Source organism: Geospiza fortis, unplaced genomic scaffold (assembly GCF_000277835.1).
Source record: "Geospiza fortis unplaced genomic scaffold, GeoFor_1.0 scaffold12, whole genome shotgun sequence".
In the NCBI taxonomy this organism is placed as follows: domain Eukaryota; kingdom Metazoa; phylum Chordata; class Aves; order Passeriformes; family Thraupidae; genus Geospiza; species Geospiza fortis.
In genome coordinates, this window is record NW_005054323.1 from 2,835,705 (window position 1) to 2,856,748 (window position 21,044).

General features: G+C 38.5%; 1 protein-coding gene across 1 annotated transcript in view; it reads right to left on the reverse strand.

Annotated features, from left to right (window-relative positions):
- Positions 1–21,044, reverse strand: part of VPS13A (vacuolar protein sorting 13 homolog A) — a 99,690-nt gene that overhangs the window by 47,662 nt on the left and 30,984 nt on the right. Inside the window, exons 24-38 of the mRNA XM_031056872.1 lie at positions 19,149–19,233; positions 17,254–17,426; positions 15,576–15,732; positions 15,133–15,212; positions 14,820–14,879; positions 14,583–14,739; positions 14,038–14,154; positions 13,853–13,956; positions 13,242–13,409; positions 12,287–12,594; positions 11,428–11,575; positions 10,367–10,517; positions 2,702–2,826; positions 1,841–2,010; positions 970–1,193 (exon numbers count right to left, since the gene is read on the reverse strand). Coding sequence (XP_030912732.1) covers positions 970–1,193; positions 1,841–2,010; positions 2,702–2,826; positions 10,367–10,517; positions 11,428–11,575; positions 12,287–12,594; positions 13,242–13,409; positions 13,853–13,956; positions 14,038–14,154; positions 14,583–14,739; positions 14,820–14,879; positions 15,133–15,212; positions 15,576–15,732; positions 17,254–17,426; positions 19,149–19,233 — 2,227 coding nt within the window. The remainder of the gene's footprint in view (positions 1–969; positions 1,194–1,840; positions 2,011–2,701; positions 2,827–10,366; positions 10,518–11,427; positions 11,576–12,286; positions 12,595–13,241; positions 13,410–13,852; positions 13,957–14,037; positions 14,155–14,582; positions 14,740–14,819; positions 14,880–15,132; positions 15,213–15,575; positions 15,733–17,253; positions 17,427–19,148; positions 19,234–21,044) is intronic.

A 21,044-nucleotide genomic window follows, 5' to 3' on the forward strand; every position in this document is an offset into this window, starting at 1 on the left:
TAGATCCCTGCAACTGACATTTCTAGCCTCTTCATTGCAGGCACAAAACCATTTAATATCTAGTTACTCTTGTGTACCACAGAAGACTGCACAAAGCTTCTCTGTCCAAATGAAAAGGATAACCACTGTTGAATGAAAATTACAAGTATCACCACTGTTACTATCTCTGACATTAACAAATGTATCAGCTTCACTCCATATCTACATCTGCCAACTCTGTAAAGAGTTTTACAAAAATGCTGGGCACATTTTCTGCTCTCTGGAGTAGCAAATGCTCATTTTTCCACAGGACAATAATGCAGCATTATTGATGCCTAATGTAAACACTTGCAATAAAAACACACTTCTTCATATAAGACTTCCTTTCTGTTCAGACTTTGATCATCAGCAAATAATCACAAAAAGCCTCGCTGACAAGGACACAACTACAATATTTAAAGCACAGGAAAACACCACCAAAAAAACAGGGACTTGCTTTGGCATACCTGATAAGAACTATCTGAGGCCTGGAAGCATAAAAAGAGTATTTCCTGCTCTGATGCTCTAATGGAACAACTTTTGTTGTCAGATACTTAAGCTAAAAATCTGTTTTCTGATGTAGGACGAAATGAACATCAGTGGACAACTGAAATGACATTTCTAGGCCCCAATATCAGGCAGGCCAATTCCACATGTAAGCACAATATATATAATATGCTCCACTATTAATTCCATTTTATTTTAAACATACATTTTTAGGTATCTTCTTTCTCTAGTAAGACAAGACTTCATTTGGAAACAAATACTCAAGGTCATGAATCTATTTCCATGATGCAAAGAAAGCAACATCAATAGTTACAAGCTGTTCTATACATATAAACATAGGAAATAGCATAAAAGGAGTATTTTTTATGCACTATTACAATACGAAAACTGAGCTGATATTCAAATGCAGATTTTAAACTATTTCTGGTGTATACTGGTATATACCTTGGTCCTTTACAGGTAATGACTGCTGTTTGAGATTTCTTTGTGCAGCAGCACTTTCTGCATTAGCCTTTAGAAATATATCTGCTACAGTAAGTAGAAACTCCATGCTTGCACAAAGGTATATCTCTTGAACAATAACATCAAGAGCAGTGCCATCTCTCCCCTGTTTGTAGTTTACATCCACCATAACTTTCTTTTCAAATCCATGTTTCATTTCCACCATTCTGAAACACAATTAAGGAGGCATTTAACAAAACAATAAAAAGCCAGCCATAAATACTGAAAAACACTCAAGATTCTCATTCCAGATGCAATACATTAACAAGACTGAATTTAAAAAGCAATGCAAATAATTTTAGCACATGACTGATAAAAATAGCAGCACTAATTTTTTGAAACTTTAAAACTAATTGGAATCCCATACTGTTAACTGAAGATGTTAATAATTTAACAAGACAAACCATCATATTTCCTTTACATATCAAAAGTATGTATGTAAATATGTATGTATGTATGTATGTACATAAGTTTACATATCAAAAGTTTTCCTGAAGTTTGTAACTATTCATGAGACATCATCCCAGTCTTACTTAGAACTTCATTAAAGTGGAAAGTGAAATTGATTTCTATGCGTATTTAATAAACTTACATTTAAAGTTCAGTTTATTTCATTTTTTGTATCTAGCACTGGTGTCTCACAAAGACATGTGGAACAAAAGGCATGTGAAACACATATCTCTGCACAGAAATAAGTACTTTAAGAACTCCTACACTAAAACAATTGCGGTTTTAACAGAATACTAATGAAACATAAACATTATGAACTCTTTGTCTAACTCTAATAAATAGTAAATTATGTAAAATTACAGACCTTGGTGTAGCCTTCTGGATGGACTGTCTTTTATCATCTAATGTACAGTTTGCCAGTTTGACTGAAGCATTCATTGAACCATCTGATAACATTTTCAGAGCAGCTGACATGAGAACTAATTTAAACTCTGCAAGCTTCAAAAGGTCATCCCTCTGATCCAAACTGTTAACCTGTTTAAATGAAACATTCGTAGATTTCATTATGGGTAGCAAAAATAATATATAGGTGTGATATACAGTTTTACTCTAACCGATGATATTTTCAAAAATAATAAATTAAATAAACTCACCAGTAATTCAAAAGACAACCACAAACAACAACATACAAGACAAAATTTTCAAAATGCAAAGCTTTGCCCTTCTACCACCTTTCTAAAGCAAGTTAACATATGTGAGAGACCTAAGTTTACAATAACTTATGAACTTTTAGTCGGAAATCTAGTGACAAGTTTTGTAAGTTTAAACCAAGAAGAATATAAATGTATTCCTACTGACAAATTTAATAATCGTTCTCCACCGTTTTGCGTGTGTCCATGTACCCATCTCTACATGTAATTAATTAATATAGTTCATTCATCTGCATATTTTTCTTCCCAAACTGTATTTTAAATTAATATAAATTTTCATCAGATTTTTAGACAGAAGATGCCACATATTATGTGCTACCACTGGTTATTCTATTTCCTGTAGTATCTGTCAAGCGATTTAGATAAAATAGCTGTTCTCTCATTTCCATCACATTTGTTATTATTGCTAGAACACACTTCTCTGTCATAAATTGAGCTGTTCTTGTTCAGAATTTTGAGGACTCTAGGCAATCTTAAAGCTACTGATTACTCTTTGTAACCAAAATTATACTTACCTGTTTTGAATTTGGACTATACAACACTAAAGTCAGAGAGTCAAATCTGAAGTCCAGTTTTAGAGTTGTTTTTATTTTCATAGGTGAATGCAATTCCACTACAGCTGATGTCACAACAGTTACACCTTTCAGGAATCAGAAAAATGGTTAATATTTAGAAAATTATCTGACTGCAAGTAAGGAAAAAAACAAAACAAAATATCCTTGCTTACGACCATAAAGACAGCAACTTAGCTTTTTCTCCACATGTAAATCCACCCACACTTAGCATATGTTTATAATACTTCATGTAACTACTTTTGGCAAAATCACACATTTGAGACTACAAAACACGCCCCTTACATATTCTACACGAGATTTTTACCATCTTTAAAACTCAAATGTACAACTTCCGGTTAATATTACACTGTACTGTGTGCAAGAGTGCTAGAAAGAATATAAATTTACTTTCCTCCTCATTTGTTCACCTGCCACATTGTTGCTGGTTTTCATATGTAATAAAGGAGTTCAACAAAAGATGATTTTCTTTCCTTGCTTTTCTTTTTACTGTGTGCTGACTCGATGGGCAGTGACATGTATCAAATAGGAACAACTTTCAGGGGTGTCATCATTACAACAGACACAGAGATCTAAATCAGGACAGCAAGGAAACTACCGTATAAAGGAAAGAGAGTAAAATGGTAGCTTTCCAAAGTTGGGATGTTAACAAATGCAGTCAACAGACTTTTAAGTGCTGCCTTGCATTATGGCCAGGATAACAAGACCCTTACATTACGTGTCATGCTCCAAAACTCACTACAGTGGCTCACTTGCTCCTATCCATTATTATTACTGTTAGATATTGCTCAAACCACAATGTCAAGATAATAGGTCCACTAGCAGTCAACCAACCTCATCAGCTAAGGAGGCATTTAGTGACAGCAGCAACAAGAGCAGCATCAGCAGCTACAGCTGCAGGGCAAAATACCTCGAAGAGCCTGGCAGGGGGCTCCTAGAGTCAGGGAAACCTGAGAGGGGAGACCCGCCAGGGCCCAGGAGCTCTCTTAAAGTGAGGCCTACATGGTGAGGGCCTTGCCAGAGCAACCAAGGGAGATTTAAATGACTCCAGGGAGCATAAGAACTTGGAGCACAGTGAAAATGCAGGCAAACAGGACATGGCACATCAGAAGGATGTGGCACAGCATTTGCTGCAGCAGTTCATGCGGGCAGGGCACGTAGGAGGAAAGGGCAACTCTCCCCAGTTCCTGAGAGCTCACCTGGTGGTTTTCACCTACCCCACGAGAACAGACGTGATCCCCATAAGAGAATAGTGAGAACAGTGATCTCCATAAAGCCAAAAGCCATTGCTAGCAGCACAGCAACCCAGACCATGCTTCTCAGAAACATGCACCTGTTCAGGTCTGCAGCTGCAGGGAGTGTTTGAGCTTGGCATTAGCACCAGAGGGCAGCAGAGACTACACTTGTGTGCAGTGGGACCAGGTGGATGATGTACTGAGCCTGGTGGCTAAGCTTAGAGAAGTGGAGAGGCTGAAGAGTATCAAGGGATCTGACAGCAAAATAGACTGGTGAAAATTCCTGAGAGAAATGCAGGAGGTGGAAGCTCAGCACAAGTCAGAGGAACTCCAACACTCTTGTCTTTAGACAGAAGGAGGGGATCTAAAAGACAAGGGGGAAATGGAAATAGGTGCCTGCTGGGGGCAACAGGAGAATCATCTCCTTTGCCTTCACAGGTAACCTTAGGAAATAGGTATGAGGCTCCAGAATCTGAGGGTGAAGTAAATGATAGTGAAGGTGAACATCTACCTGGGGAGTTGCCCAAAGCAAGTCAGTCAACCAAATGCATCACAATTTCAGATTAAGAAAGAGAGAAAGAAAAGTAATTGTTGCAATGCTCTTCTGAGGGGAACTGAGGGCCCTGCATGCCAGCTGGACCCATCCCGCAGGTCTGCTGCCTTTCTGGGGCTCAGGTAAGAGGTATTACTAAGAGGCAGGATCTTGGACACAAGTTGTGTTCTCTTCTGTCCTGTCAAGAAAATCATGCAGCTGAACACCTTGGTAATGCAATTCTTTGTTACCATCAAAATTTTGGTTTTGCTCATCATGGGTCAGGCTATAGAACACTGAGCCTACTGGCACCAAACAGGGTCTTCCTGTCTCAAAGGGGAAAAAGGGCTTTAGCTCAGAAATTAGCAGGGCTTGTTGAGAGAGCTTTAAACTAGATTTGAATGAGGAATGAGGACGGGGCCAGGCTTGACAGAGATAAGGTGTGGGAAGGGGAGAACTACAGTGACCACTCAAGCAGCAAAAGGAGGCTTAAGAGAGAATACATTCAGTGAATATAAGCATCCGAAGACATAACCACAAGACAGACTAGGGGGCATTCCTTTGCGCAATCAAATACTTCTATAATGCGCCTGTACATCAATGCACATGGTATGGAAAACAAGCAGGAGAAATGAGAAGTGCAGTCAAAGGACTTAGACCTAATTGCTATTACAGAGACGTGGTGGGATAACTCACATGACTGGAATGTTGTCATGAAGGGCTATATTCTCACATTCTATGTGAGCAAACATCCAATACGTATTAAGCTCTGTCTTGCGGTGGATGATGAGCAAGTCAAAAGCTTATGGGTCAAGATAAAAGGACACTCCAATAGGGATGACACTGTTGTGGGGGTTTGCCACAGGCCACCTGAGCAGGAGAAAGAAGTGGATGAGGCCTTTGACATGCAGCAAAAGCAGCCTCAGAAACACAAACCCTGGTTCCACTTTAACTACCCTGACATCTGCTGCAGAGCCATCACTCTGAAGCACAAACAGCCCAGCAGGTTCCTCAAAAGCATTGATCAGCTCCCTGTCATGGATAGTGGAGGATCCCACAAGGAATGTTGTAGCTGACCTCACACTCACCAGCAGGGAAGGCCTTGTGGGGGATGTAAAGGTTGGGGGCAGCCTTGGCTGGGTAGTGATCATGAGATTGTGGAGTTTCAAATTGGGTGAGGAATGAACAAGGCAGCAAGTAAGATTGCAACCATGGACTTCAGGAGAAAGAACTTTAGCCACTTCAGGGAATTTTGTTGGAAGAATCTGTGGGAACAGGCCCTGCAGGGAAGAGGAGGTGACATTTAAAATCACTTCCTCCAGGCTCAAGAACTGGCATCCCAATGCAGGCCAGTGAGCAAGAAATCAGGCAAAGGGGCAAGAGACTTCCATAGATGAATAAAGAGTTTCTACCACTACTCACACATAAGCAGGAAATACATTGGAGATATAAGTGGGGTGAAGCTACTTGGAATGCATATAGAGGGGTTGTCAGGCTAACTTGAGACAACGAAGCCCAAGGGCCATCAGGAATTAGATGTGGCCATGGATGTCAAGAACAACAAGAAGGGCTTCTCCAATAAGAAACGTAAAACTAAGGATAATGTGGGACCATTGTTAAATGGAGGAGGGACACTAGTAAGAGAAAGCAAAGGAATTACTGAATGTCTTCTTTACGTGAGTCTTCACTGACAAGACCAGCCCTCAGGTGAAAATTCCTGAGAGAAATATTCCTTTCTTTCAATGTTCCTTTACTCAGAGACCTGAGTAAAGGAATATTGAAAGAAAGCTTTTCCCTTGGTCAGGGAGAATTGGGTTAGAAAACACCTGTGCAACCATGACATCCACAAGACCATGGGCCCTGATGGGATACATTTATGAATGCTGAGAGTTGACTGCAAACATTCATCTTTGAAAGGCTGTGGTGATTAGGAATGATGCCTGAGGACTGGAAGGAGTCAAATGTCATCCCAGTCTTCAAACAGGGCAATGGAGGAGAACCCAAGGAACTACCAGCCAGACAGACTCACTTCAATCCCTGCAAAGGTGATGGAGTGCTTCATTCTGGAGGCCATCTCTTCTATGCCCATGAAAGACAAAAAGGTGTTCAGGAGTAGTCAGCATGGATTTACCTAAGGGGAATCATGCTTGACCAACATGATGTCTTCTATAACAAAGTATCTACCCAGATGGATGAGGTAAGAGCAGTGGTTATTGTCTACCTTGACTCCAACAAGGCTTAAATAATGCCTCTCACAACATCCTCACTGGCAAACTTGCAAGTGTTGCCTGGATCAGTGGATGGTGAGATGGACAGGGCAGAAAGTTATGGACAGGAAGTTCCAAATAGAACTTCTTTACTGTGCAGATTACCACACACTGGCACAGATTGCCCAGAGAGGTTGTAGAGTCTCCCTCACTGGAGATATTTAAGAACTGCCTGGACACAATCCAGCGCCATGTGCACTGGGATGACCCTACAAGAGCAAGGGGGTTGCACCAGATGACCTGCTGTGGTCTCTTCTAACATGACCCATTCTGTGATTCTGTGAGATTCTCTACACTGATTCAGCCCCCTGATTATTACCCACTTCTGTACAGGTTGGCAATTAGGAGGTTGAGGAAAAAGGTCCTACAGTAATCACAAAGGACTTCAGGATAACTGGTTGAAGGCACAGCAGCGTAAGGTGGTGTTTTCCTTGATCGCATCAGTAGCAGGGAAGAATGCTGAAACGAACAGGAGAGCACCTGATGAACACAATGCTTGAAGGCTGGTGACATCAATGGAATTTTCTTTCTTGACCATGAGGCAATTGATGTAATACCAGGACTGCTGGGGACAGATGAGGTTCATTTTTCTCAAAGGGGCAAAACAATTCTTCCCCATGAGTTGGCATGAGTTAAGAGGACTTTAAACTAGGTTTGCAGGGGGTGGGAAAAAGACCAGGCTCACTTAAGATGAGCCTGGAAGTAGAATGCCAGGGTTAGGAGTAAAATCAGTAGCCCAGCTGAAATGCAACTACACCAATGCACATGATATGGGTAACAAACAGAAGGAGCTGGAGGCCACCGTGCAGCAGGAAAGCAAAGATAGAAATGTGGTGGGATGAGCAGAGTGCTGCACTGGATGGCTACAAGCTCTTCAGAAGGGACACGCAAGGAAGGAGAGGTTTGGGGTGGCTCTGTACAGTAGGAAGTGTTTTGAGTGTACAGAGCTCAAAGCCAGCGATGAGAAGGTTGAGTGCCTATGGGTGACAATCAGGGAAAGGCTGAAAAGGGAGATAACCTGGTGGGAGTCTGTTATAGACCACCCAACCAGGATGAGGAGGTCGATGAACTATTCTATGATGTGATGCTGATGTTTCATGATTGTCAGCCCTTGTTCTTGTGGGTGATTTTAACCTGTCAGATGTCTGCTGGAATTCAACACGAGAGAGGAAGCTGGGAAGTGAGCCTAGGGTCCACAGGAGCTACCCTGCTGGATCTGTTGCTTACAAACAGAGAAGGGCTGGTAAGAGATGCTGTGGTTGGAGCCATGTTGAGCACAGAAACCATGACACAAGAGTTTTCAACACTCAGGGGTGTCAACAAAATTAGGACTTCTGGAGGGCAAATTTCAGGACGCTGGTTCAGACAGTCCCTTGGCAATAAGCCCTTAAAACAAAAGGGGTCCACGACGTCTAGATGTAGTTTAAGAATGAAATCTTATAGGCACAGGACTAGACTGTCTCTATGTGCTGGCCTGGCTGAATAGGGAGGAACTCGGGGGGAAAAATTAGAGTTTATGACTTTTGGAAGAAGAAGCAGGCAACTGGAAGAAAAGTACAAGGATGCTGTTAAGTCACCCAGAGAGAAAATTAGCAAGGTTAAAACTCAGCTAGATCTCAATCTAACCATTGCTGTGAAGAAAAACAAATACAAATAAATATATATAAATGTATACATTTAAATTTATATATAAATGTTTTTATAAATATGTTAACAACAAAGAGCAGGCAAAGGAATAATCTCCACCCTTCACTGGATGTGGAGGAGTACCCTGCCACCAAGGATGAGGAAAAGGCTGAGGTACTTCATGCCTTCTTCACTTCAGTCTAAGAGTGAAAATCGTTATTCTCTGGGCAACTGGCCTCCTGGGCTGGTAGACAGGGTCAGACAGTAGAAGAAACCTACTGCAATCCATGAGGAAGTAATTAGTGACCGCTGTGCCACTCAGGTGTTCACAATTCCATAGGACCAGACAGGATTCAACCTAGGGTGATGACGGAGTTGGCAGACGGGCGCAACAAGGCACTCTCCATCATTTATCATCAGTCCTGGTTAACTGGAGAGGTCCCAGATGAGTGGAGATTGGCCAAGATGATGCCCATCTACAAAAGAAAGATCCAGGGAACTACAAGCCTGTTAGCCTGGCCTTGGTGCTGGGGAAGGTTATGGAGCAAATCATCTTGATCACATGGCACAAACTGAACAACTAAGGGATCAGGTCCAGGTCCAGAATGGTTTCAGAATGGGTTCAGGAAAGACAGGTCCTACTTGACCAACCTGTTCTCCCTTTTCAACCAGATGACTCATCTGGTTTAAGAGAGAAAGGCTGTAGATCTTAGCTACCTGTGCATTAGTGAAGTCTTCAATACTTTCTCCCACAGCATACTCCTGGAAAAGCTGGCAGGCCAGAGCTTGGACAGGTAAACTCTTTGCTGGGTTAAAAACTGGCTGGATGGCTGGACCTAGAGAGTGGTAGTGAATGGAATTACATCCAGCTGACAGACAGTCACCAGTGGTGTTCTCCAGAGCTCAATATTGGGACCTGTTCTGTTTAACAACTTAATATTAGGGATTTGGATAAGGGGATCAAGTGGCTTTTAGTCAGTTCACAGATGACACCAAGTTGGGCAGGAGTTTTGATATGCTGGAGGGTTGGAAGGCTCTGCAGAGGGGTCTGGACAGGCTGGATAATGGGCTGAGGCCAATGGTATGAGGCACAACAAGTGCCAAGTCCTGTTCTTGGATCACAACAACTCCAGGCAGTGCTACAGGCTGAGGACAGTGTCTGGAAAGCTGCTCAGGGGAAAAGGACCTGAGAGTGCTAGTCAGTAGTGTCTGAACATGAGCCAGCTGTGCCCAGATCGCCAATGTCATCTTGGCCTGTATCAGGAACAGTGTGGGCAGCAGGACCAGGACAGCAATTGCCCACCTGTACTCAGCCTGTACTGAAAGTGAGGCCACACTTGCAATCCTGTTTCCAGTTCTGGGCCCCCCACAAACATTGAGGGGCCCAGAGACATTGAGGGCCTGAAACATGTCCAGGGAAGGACAATGGAACTGCTGAACAGCCTGCAACACAAGTTATATGAGGAGTGGCTGAAGGAGATGGAGGTGCTCAGGCTAGAGAAAAAGAAGCTCAGAGGAGGAGCCCTATTGGTCTCCACAACTACTTGAAAAGAGGTTGTAGCAAGATGGGCAGCTGGTCTCTTTTCACAGACACCTAGTGAGTGACAGGGTAAGATGATACAACCTCAAGATGAGACAGGGGAGGTTCAGACTGGACATCAGGAAGAATTTCTGCTCAGGAAGGTGGTGGAGTAACCATCCCTGGAAGTATTCAAGAAGACCTGGACGTGGCACTTAGTGCTATGGTTGAGTTGACACGGTGGTGTTTGGTCAAAGGTTGCATTTGATGGTCGTGGAGGTCTTTTGCAGCCTTAATTATTTTGTGATTCTACAGTATTGGTATACACAGATGAATCTGGCATCAATTTTTAAATGCAATTCCAACAGAAGCCATATATTGACACTAATACGTAAAAATACCAGATGATGTAATTTTAGAAAATATTACCTGCAGAGTGCTGAGAAGTACCATGCATTTCACTAGAATGACTAGCTGAGGCTTTTGATTCTGGCAAAGCTGTTGATGCATCAGAGCTTTCACCTGCATTTTCATTTAATGTCCTCAGTATTGTGGTAATATCTTCCTGACTGAGAATGAGCTTTAAAAAAAGATTGAAATGGACATCAGAACAACTCTGTTCACATCATTTTTGGTAACTAAAATCTGGGCTTACAAGTAAACAGATAAATCAAATTTATCACATCTGAGTCTCTGTTTAGGACACTAAACATTTTTCTCAAATCACACAACTCCTTACAGTAATTTCTAGAAATCAGAAATCAGTCACACATTATTTGTTTTCATCTACAAACTTTCCCTATCAAGTTACAATTTAGAAACTGGAATGTCAGAACATGTATACATACAGATTGACTTACAGTTGACCAAAAGTTTTACCTGCATTTAGTCACAAGGCACCTTACAGTAATACATACTTTACAGTAATACTTATGAATTCTATTTCAAAATCTGACAAATTGCTTTTCCTCACACACTTCACAACCTTTCTATTTTTAATGTTAAATTTAAATTATGTTCTGTTTTAAATTTCAATTTACTTTCTTTTTAATGCTAAATTAAATCACACTAGGATGAATCCCATTTGGCCCCATAGATCTGTGAGGGCCTATGTGGCACAGCAGGTCATTAAGAACTCTTCAGGTTTGTCATAGGTACAAATTCAGCACTGTTATTGAATAGACCAATAAACCCCAATTTTTCCAATACTTCATTGGAAGACACTGATAGATAAAAGAATAAGCATTTTTAACTATCAACAGTAATTCAAAGTACAAAGTCTGCCTGGAATATCACAGATGAAACACAGACCTTAAATCAGAACCAAAATCTATTCACTTCCAATTCACCTATGAAACAACAAAAGCAGTTCTATCCCTACGTCTTGAAATCAAACAATACTTTAACTACTGAGCTTGGACTTTTATAGAGAAAAATGAATCTGTTTTCCAGAAATATTTTAACAGTTGCTTTCAGAAACAAGTGCTTACATTCATAGGCTTGAGTCGGCCAGATATTTCAATATCGGGAACTTCATTATACCATGCAGCAGCTAAATTTCGTTCAACAGCTACTTCCAAATTGACTGGCTGCAGCAACTGTACTTCAGTTTGCAAAGAATCTTGCTCATAGTAAGATCTGTGAAAAGAAGCAAAATGCTCCCAGCTTTCACATATTTCATATTCTATAAAACACATTTCTGTCTTTTCCTCATCCTTTTAAATAATACTATCAAACTGCCTTTATACTACTCCAAATAGCTCTAGTTGAAGCCTTACTCTACTAAGCAGACCTCCTTCCTTTGCAGGGAGGAGGTATCAAAGCACACACCAGGCATGCAACACACAAACTCTGGGAAGTCAGGACCTCTTACCTGCTCTCCAATGGAGAGCAATTCCTTCTTTCTTCCATACTCTCCAACTGTGTTTGAAAAGTCCTTTCCAATCCCTCCCCTCCATGAACACCCTGCACCAAGGACCATTTTTAAACAGTTCTTAATGGCTGTCTAACTGAGGACCTTTGCTGCTATGCATAGCTTGAAAATCCCATCAAAACAGTCTAATACAAATAGGTATAGCCTGTCCCAAATTAATGAATAATGCATAACTCTACAGTACTACACAATTTATCCTGAACAAACTTGCTTCTACTTAAAGATGTGCAGATTGCTCCTTTTCCTAAACCATACATTTTCATTGCTTTAAAAAATATTCATTTGTTGTTATATTCCAAGATAATAGCCTGTCAGTCACCAACCATCAACTACTTATTTAACTAGTCTTTGAAGCTCTCTACCTGAAGAATCCCAAAAGGATAAAATGAATTCTAAAAATATTGACATTACATTACCTGTACAACTTCAGTTCACTCAATTTCACCGTCATAGAGTCAATAACAGGTGGAAGAGCACATCGTGTTTTTGTCTTAGCAATAAAGAATTGGTTCTTCACAGTGATTAGACCAAGATCAGCCACCAGGACATTTGCAGACATTGCTGACTGTGGAATTATCACAACAGGTGCCTTGATATTGATATCCAGTGCTAAACGGGAACTACGCTCTGCTAACCCTTTTACACCTGTAGCTGCTTTCTCTGCTGTTCGAACAGTTGCCTCAGTAAAAGCTTCCTTGGCAGCTTGAAAGTTATTTATAAAAGCCTAGGAAAGGAATACAGACATCAGGAATTAATTATTAAAAATTACAGTACTTCAAAAACACTATAAATCATAATTATTTAAACAGCAAACCATCCTAAAATGTTATTTTTGCTATACATTTTGTCCAAATTATTTAATAGGATAATCTTCCCTCAAGTATGATGAATTATGCATATATAAAAATAAATTTCTATACTAAATATTTGGAAAATTAGATGGTAAGAGCAATGACCTTGTAACATGACTTGTAGGAACTACATTTTATCTATCATATGAGCAGCAGAAGATTGATTTATGAGCAGCATTTATGGAAAGGGCATTAATTTTCATAGTTTCTTACTTATATTTCAGTGTTCTAAATAATGAATGGTATGTATATTTAACAGCTGTTACAAACGTTCTAAGACAAACATTATTATTAACAATAGTAAACATTTTTGCTTACTCATCTGCTCTACAGTAACAAACATATGTAGAAGAAAAATAAGCCATCAAGCCCAATCATCAATCCCAGTAAACTTTTTTACAATAGTATATAAAAGCTCTTATACAAATGGATACCACCCCATATGGAATATCTTATCACTTTCTTGCACTGACAACTTGACCTGGATGATAAGAAACAGCATCTGGAAAATTTAACTTACCAAAACAGATGAAACAAACTTGTTGACAAAAACTACTTGAATACACCCAACAGTTAGGTAAATACGATTGTCAACAACATCCATATTTGTATATGCAATGCCATCTGTAGCATTCACATATGATACCATTCTGAAGTTGAAGACTTCTTTTTCTGTGATGTAAAGAGCCTTAAGAAGAAAAAAAATATATCTTAACTGTAAAAACTTACATATTGGAGAAACTTAACTTCAAAACAAGACGTAGTACCTCACAGCACTATGACATTTTTACTCCAAGTATCTCAACAATATATGAAAAAAATATAAAATTTTTAAAATCCATTTAAATAGCTGAAAGTATTAAGTTGACATCTCAGCTTGAATAATTCTCTTCACAGAAGTCAACACAGTAAGAGGCTATGAGCCGCTAAATATCACAGTTACACAAATTAATGTCAATCTAATAATCACTGGTTGTGAGTGCAAAATTATTCTGTCAGATAGAGAATACTACTCCCAGCAAGTACATAAAACATGACTGAAAAAAGTCACAGTAGAGAGTAAAGTCTAAAAAGTAAGTTTAATTTAGCATCCATTCAAAAAGAAAATCAACAATACATGCATATGCCTACCTTTTTATACAATGCTTTCTCATCAGAATCCACAATACTGATGTTCTTCAATTTTGCAGTCACATCAGTTGCTGCTTTCTTCATGATCACTTGGCTATCCAGACCTCAAAAACAAGACATACAAAATCCATACACTATATTGCTTACAAAGTTTTGTGCTTTCGTGATTAAAGTTTTGTTCCTACCTTCAATGTGAATTTCAGCTATTCTACGGTTTTTCTCTCTGATAAAAATACGCAAACATGATAAATCTGCACAGATAATGAGGTCAATAATATCTTCACACTTCGATTTTTTTGATGCTATGGGAAATAAAAAATAACAAAAGTTACCATTCTTCAATGAGGACATGTACTGTTTTAGTTTCCCTTTAAACTGCACAGTAAGTAAGAGGTTGATTCTCCTCAGGTATAAGGTAACAGCCATAAGGCCATCAAATACCTTAATTTATACCAAGGAAAAAACAATAAAAACCTGACAACAATTTATGGCTTTTATATTTACATTGACTTAGTGCCTCCAATACATAGCAAATGTATGCCTTGATGTATATGTCAGAAAACTGCACATGGCTAAGCATACAACCATATAAATACATATAATTTGAAGCAAAATTTCTCATATCAAACATCATTGACAGGCTTACAAAAATAGAAAGTACATTTGTTTTATTTCTTACTTAAGTGAAAAAAGAGGAATGAAAGGAGGAAAAAATAATAAAGAAATTTACTTAATTTTTTAAGAACATCCTTCTTCTCTTCTGTTTTTTCATGGACTGGTTCTTCCACAACTTTAGTTTCTTGTTTAGGCAGAAGATTACTCAGATAGTTCATAGCATTCAGCAGAGCTTCAGTATGCAAATGAACATCTAGAGAAGAAAAGTTCACCTAAAAGAAAAATTTTTGTTTACCCAGTATGCCTCTCCTCCCAAATTGAGAAAATTATGTTAAAAAAAAAATTATCATACCTTTATTTTCTGTAGAACATTCTGACAGACAGTTTTCAGTTCTGGTCCCTTAATATCAGTCTATTTCACCAAAAATGCACATAAAACAAATAAATCAGAAGTTTGTAAATTCCATTAAAAAAACTTATTTTCAAATCCACTACAACTTAAAATGTAAAATTTTTCTGCTGAAGGAGCAGACAGACCTTGCACATGATACTCAAGATGTTAAAAACGTCAAAAAGTAAGGAAAAAACCTTCAACATCTGGTGCATATTAGTGTGATGTTCATGACAGGCTTACAATTGAAAAGCAAAGCCTACTCTTTCCTAACCTTTGTATATTCCAGAGTGAGAAGATCATCTTCTACATTATCCAATGTAGTAATTATGTAAACTGGCGTGTCATTATCATCTAAAAAAAAAACAAGAATAAAAAAAACACAGAAAATTACTTAAAAGAAAAAAAATTAAAACCTTCTTCATCTATATACTGCCAGCTAGGCTAATAGCTGTCATTGCTGCTTAATCAAAAATCCTCTTTTGCAGATGTAAAATAATTAAACGTCCACAATCTACAATCTCTACAATTATCACCACCAGAACATATTTACCAAAGTACAAATAAGTGGATGAGCTCCTGATTTACTTGCCCTCAGCCCTGCATTTAAGTTAGGAAGCAAATCTTCTGTATTTGACAAAAGCCCTACAGAGCTTTTGAAGACAAATTAACAGTGTTATTTGTGAAAAATTCCTTGACCAGATCATAAATACTTACCAATATACTCTGGACACAGAAGACCAACTTCACGAAGGAAAGCACTCCCAGTCATGTCAAATGTTCTCACTTTAAGTTCAGTGCCTAAGCCCAAAATATCAAGCTGGAGCACAGGCATCTCAGTATCACCAGTAAGACGGCATAATTTAATTAAGACCTAAAAAAAAAAACCAAAACACACACCCAAAACCCTTAAGGGACTATAAGAAGCATAAGAAATGCTTCTTTTTTTATACAGGATATAATATATGTACTTACATTTTATTCATTAATGTCTATTTGTATATGGATAATTAAACTCTATACAGCAAATGCCTTGAATAGAAATAAACAATTCAACAAGCAGTACTGCTTGCTGCTATTATAACAAAAACTTCAAACATGCATGTATGTAACACCAAAGCAACAGTCACACAAACTATTATTTTAAAAAAAAACCCTGTACAGCACTCAGCAATGTTCAATACAGTCAAAACTAGATTTTCAGTCAGCACAAAGCATTTACTACTTTCACTGGAATTTCTCTGAATTCTCCTACTAAGAGTTAGATTCCTAAGCTGAATGTCTGGCAAGAGGATTTACTACATTTTCACCAATGCATGACAATACTGTTGTTAAATAAATATGTAGCTGAGCTGTTGTATCTGATTTTGACAATCAAACAAATATATATATTCTTCCTTTCCATGTAATGCTGTCTACAAATAAGGAAAATCAAAACAAAACCCAGTATGCGATTTTAAACTTTGAGGACAACAGAAGTGATTTCTAATAGATTCCCAAATTAATTTTTTCTTAAAGATTGTAAGTTAGTTGTCATTAGAAAATAAGGTAAAACATAGCATCCTTGTTTTAGACTAGTAGTTCTAAATAAGGTCTTGTCATCACGTAGACAGTACATTTCAGTTTTATTAGTAGTAAAGGTGTAATATATAGTATGCTAAAAGCTAGCTGTGGTGTGTTGAAGATATTCTGTAAGCCTTAGCATAAAACAAAATTTGTAAAGATAACTGAATTGGTATGATTTATTTTTAAAATAAATGTAAAGTAAAATACACTGAGTTTCGGGAATAAAAGCGCCATAGTCATGATCATCTAATGACAAAGTCAACGATAGTGTTAATAAGCCACCTCTTTTACTAGAACTGATACAGTTAGCAGGGGTTCTTGCATCTGGATAAAGTAACCTTTTTTCCCCCATAAGCCTGAAACAGCAAGAATACAGAAAACTCTTCAAAATGAAGGTGTTACAGATTTACATGTCTGGACAACAGCATCTGGGGAAAAACTAGAACAGAAAAATAAGGTGCTTGTTACAACATAAAACAGTAATGAAGTTTTCCCATTGACCACAGTAGTATCTGGAAAAAAAATGCCACAAGCACCTATTTAGCTAAAACAAAGATGTAATGTGATTTCTGAGACATAGGTAAAGAAAATTCAGTGACAAAGTGAGTTGGGAAATCAAATGGATAAACCAAAGCACTTCAGTGATTGCAAGGATACAGAAGCACAATTATTTCATATCCAGAGTTTTTATGGAAAAAACTCTGCATAATAGTTTCAGGGAAAAATGGGGAATGAGTATCTCTGCGCACATGGAATTACAAATACAACAAATGTGGAAAAAAAATACAGTCCCGCTGTGCTTCAGGGAAATTTTAAAAAGTAATTTTACCTCAGCTACTTCAAACTTTAGTTGGAAATCTGTCATATTTTTCAGAGATTCTTGTTTGTGTAGGTTTTTTCGCCTTGTACTGACAGTCTGCTTGAGGGGGTCAGATGAGACTTCAAAAAATGGCATATCTTCCACAGGACTGCTTAGTGCATCATAAAATTCTTCTTCTGATTCTAAGGATTAATTCACAATATCATTACATATGCAGTTTACACAGCCAATATTTTACAGTATCATGACCTAGAGTTTTTACATCTACATCTATAAAAGTTTAAACATACAAGTATCTAGCTGACAACTAACAATAAAATCTGTTTCCAAACCATCCCAATTCCTGCCTCCACAACTTTACACCACACCTACAGCTGCCTCCATCATGTCATCATAAACTTCAGATCTCATCAGTTAATTCCTTTGTCAGCATTCTCTTACTTTTGGCTTTGCAAAAGACAGCACAATCGATGCTTTGTCTTGCCTTTGGTGCGACCTAACAGCTTAACTCATCTGCTGATCAGACTGCTGTTGACAGTACAGGAGCCATGGCCTCAGTATCAGCCACACTACTTGGAATTTCTTGCTGCTGTAGATCTCCCATTTCAGAGAGACTCCTAAGAACTATCAAGCTTTTAATCCACTTTACATTAGTGCAGAAATATAACCATGATAAATATATTACACTGTATTGTGATGGTCTTCTTCATCTAAAAACATAAACACTGAAGTATAAGGTAACTGTGGAAGAAATATCCTTCTAAAAAAATTCAACAAATTACATGAAGTATTTTGTAAAGCTTAAAAACAGCTCTGAGATTTTGGAGAGCAAAGACAGAGAACTAACATAAATCATTTAAAAGGACTGTATAACTGTATGTATTGTATAGATTAAAAATCAGACTTGATTCAAATCTAAATCTAGCTATTACTTTCTCAAATTACTTGTTGCCAGCATGCATTCTCACTTCAGCCCAGTTTTTAAGAACTGAAAGACATGACTCTACATTTGGACACTTTAAAGGAGCTCATACAAAAACAGATGAAGATGCACAAACACGTATTTTCACACATACTGCATACATGCTGAATTTAAAGCTATGAAACAGACACAGTAAATTTGCCAATAATTTTGTTAGTGTTTGCTAACCACAGAAATCATTAATTTGAGAAAGTAGTAGTAGTAGTATGTTTCTCCAGTTGAGTGTTTTGGCATCAGAAACATAACTGACACTGAAATAACACTGATATGTTTGATTATTTTTCTAATGTAACTACTAGATGAAACATTAGGATCTAGCTAAGCTGTTTTGAACAGCAAGGAAGTGTTGAACACAACTGGTTCTCTCACATCCAATCTTCTGCTTTATCCAGTACAAATCAAAATGTTTGTTTATAAAAACAAACAATTTCTAATGGTTATCATTTCCCTGCCTTGTAATTTAAACAAATCCACCTTAAATAGGAGAGAAATCTTTCACCATTAAAAATAATTAAAACCATCATCAGAGGACTAAGTACATGCTAAAGCTAAAAATTTCCTATTACTTCAAATGCCCTGAATACAGATTTGCAATAACATATGCTGACAAAAATAAACCCACCATATCAAACCAAATTTTCTTGCTATACCCTCAGGAAGGGAATGACAAAAACAAGAATACAGAATTTTATTGCTATATATATATATACATATATATTGCTATATGTAATATATTGCTACAAGTAGTTCGTACAGCATCAATTATAAGCTAAACAGAATATAACACTACTCAGCCCTTAAGAACTTGAAACAAAGCGCCATATCCTTGCTTACAGTAAGAATAATAAATTAATTCAAAGAACTCAAAAACTTCTTGACTTGACCCACTTCTTAAGCAAGACTTTAAAACAGATTATACTACCTGACTCAGCAAATGAATGAAGATCCAAAACAGGATACACGCCTTGAGATGAATGTGGTGCTGGAAGCACAGGGGACAGTGCAGCCTGAAACAGGAGATACCATAAAATTTTTTCTTGTATTTATTGGTCATGCTACTGCATGCATATATGCTGCATCCAAGTTTTACAATTTAGGGAAAGTGCAATTTACAACTTCGTTTAAGTGCAATTCAATAAAATTAAACACATTACTAAAACTATAAGGATGGGGAGAAACAAGGCCTAAAATAGACAGAAGCAGCAGCTTTTGCACTTGCATCTAACTAGAGAGAATACACTACAAAACACAGTGAGGAGGTTCAAACATTCAACTTCACAGACCAAAAGATGGTTAGAAATGGCACACAAGAGGAAAAATCATAAAAGACAAAACCTAGTCCCTCAAAGGACTACAATACAACAACTTCAGAGAACAATAAAGATCAACAGCTCTTTACAAAAACAACACAAGTGCTGGGTGGGGAAAAAAGAAAAAGAGATACACAAAATATTAGAGCAGACAGGACTGCCTTCTATTTCATAGAATCATAGAAACATTTTGGTTAGAAAAGACCCTTCAGATCACCAAATCCAACTATAAACCTACCACTGCAAGGGACATAGTTTGGCAAGCCACATATAGAAGCCTTTTAAATAGCTGCAGGGATGGTGACTCATCTACTGGGCAGCCTGCTCCAATGACTGACAATCATTTTGGTGAAAAAATTTTCCTAATATCCTATCTAAACCTCCTCTGAAGCAATCTGAGGCCATTTACTCTTACCCTGGCACTTTTTACTTGGGAGAAAAGATCAGCACCTCAGCCTTTCTCACCGTGAGGAGCCCAAAACCGAGCACAGCATTCAAGGTGAGGCCCACCAGTGTCAAGGGACAGGGGGATAATCACTGCCTTGGTCCTGCTGGCCACACTATTGCTGGTACAGGCCAGGATGTCCTTGGCATTCTTAGCCACCTGGGCACACACACTGGCTCACATTCAGCTGCCTGTTAACCAGCACCCCCAGTTCCTTATCTGCCGGACAGCTGTCCAGGAAGTCCGTCCCCAGTCTGTAGCACTGCTTGGAGTTGTTGTGACCCAAGTGTGGAATCCAGCACTTCGCCTCATTGAATTGCACTGCTTCAGACATAAGGGAAAAAAAACCAACTAGGAAAATACTGAGAGGAGGTCTCACAGTAGTCTTCATCTTTCTCATAAGAGGAAGCAGAGGGGCTGAAACTGACACCTTCTCTCTGGGAACCAGTGACAGGACTCAAGGGAACAGCATGAAGGGGTGTCAGGGAGGTTTACACTATGAAAAGGTCCCTTTCCAAGAAAGTGGCTGAGCACTGGAACAGCTCCCCAGGGAAGTGGTCACAGCACCAGCCTGACAGAGTTCAAAAAGTGTTTAGACAATGCTCTGCAGTATATGGTGTTGAGTCCTAGGGATGGTCCTGTGCAGGGCCAGGAGTTGGACTTCAATGATCCTTGTGGGTCCTTTCCAGGTCAGGATAATCTATGATTCTGAGTCAAGATAATCTATGATTCTGAGTCAACTGTGAAATGCAGTTATGCACAACTCAGAGTAGTAACTGAAAATGTGTGAAATGCCACTAGAGTGCACTCTAGAACAGGAATCCTTCACTCCACGCAGTTTCATATATGATAGAATTAAATGCTCTTAGTAAAGGTATCCAAATGATTTAATTATCATCAAGTCTCAGAAAGCAATCTCAGCAATCTGAGTTTGTAAAGAATTCTCACCTGCAAGTTCCATATGCACATGTATTATACATGTGCCTTGCACAGAGTATCTAAGTAAGAGAACTGTGCACTGCATGCCCTTTCTTCTTGAATGTCTTTGGCTCTGGACTGCATG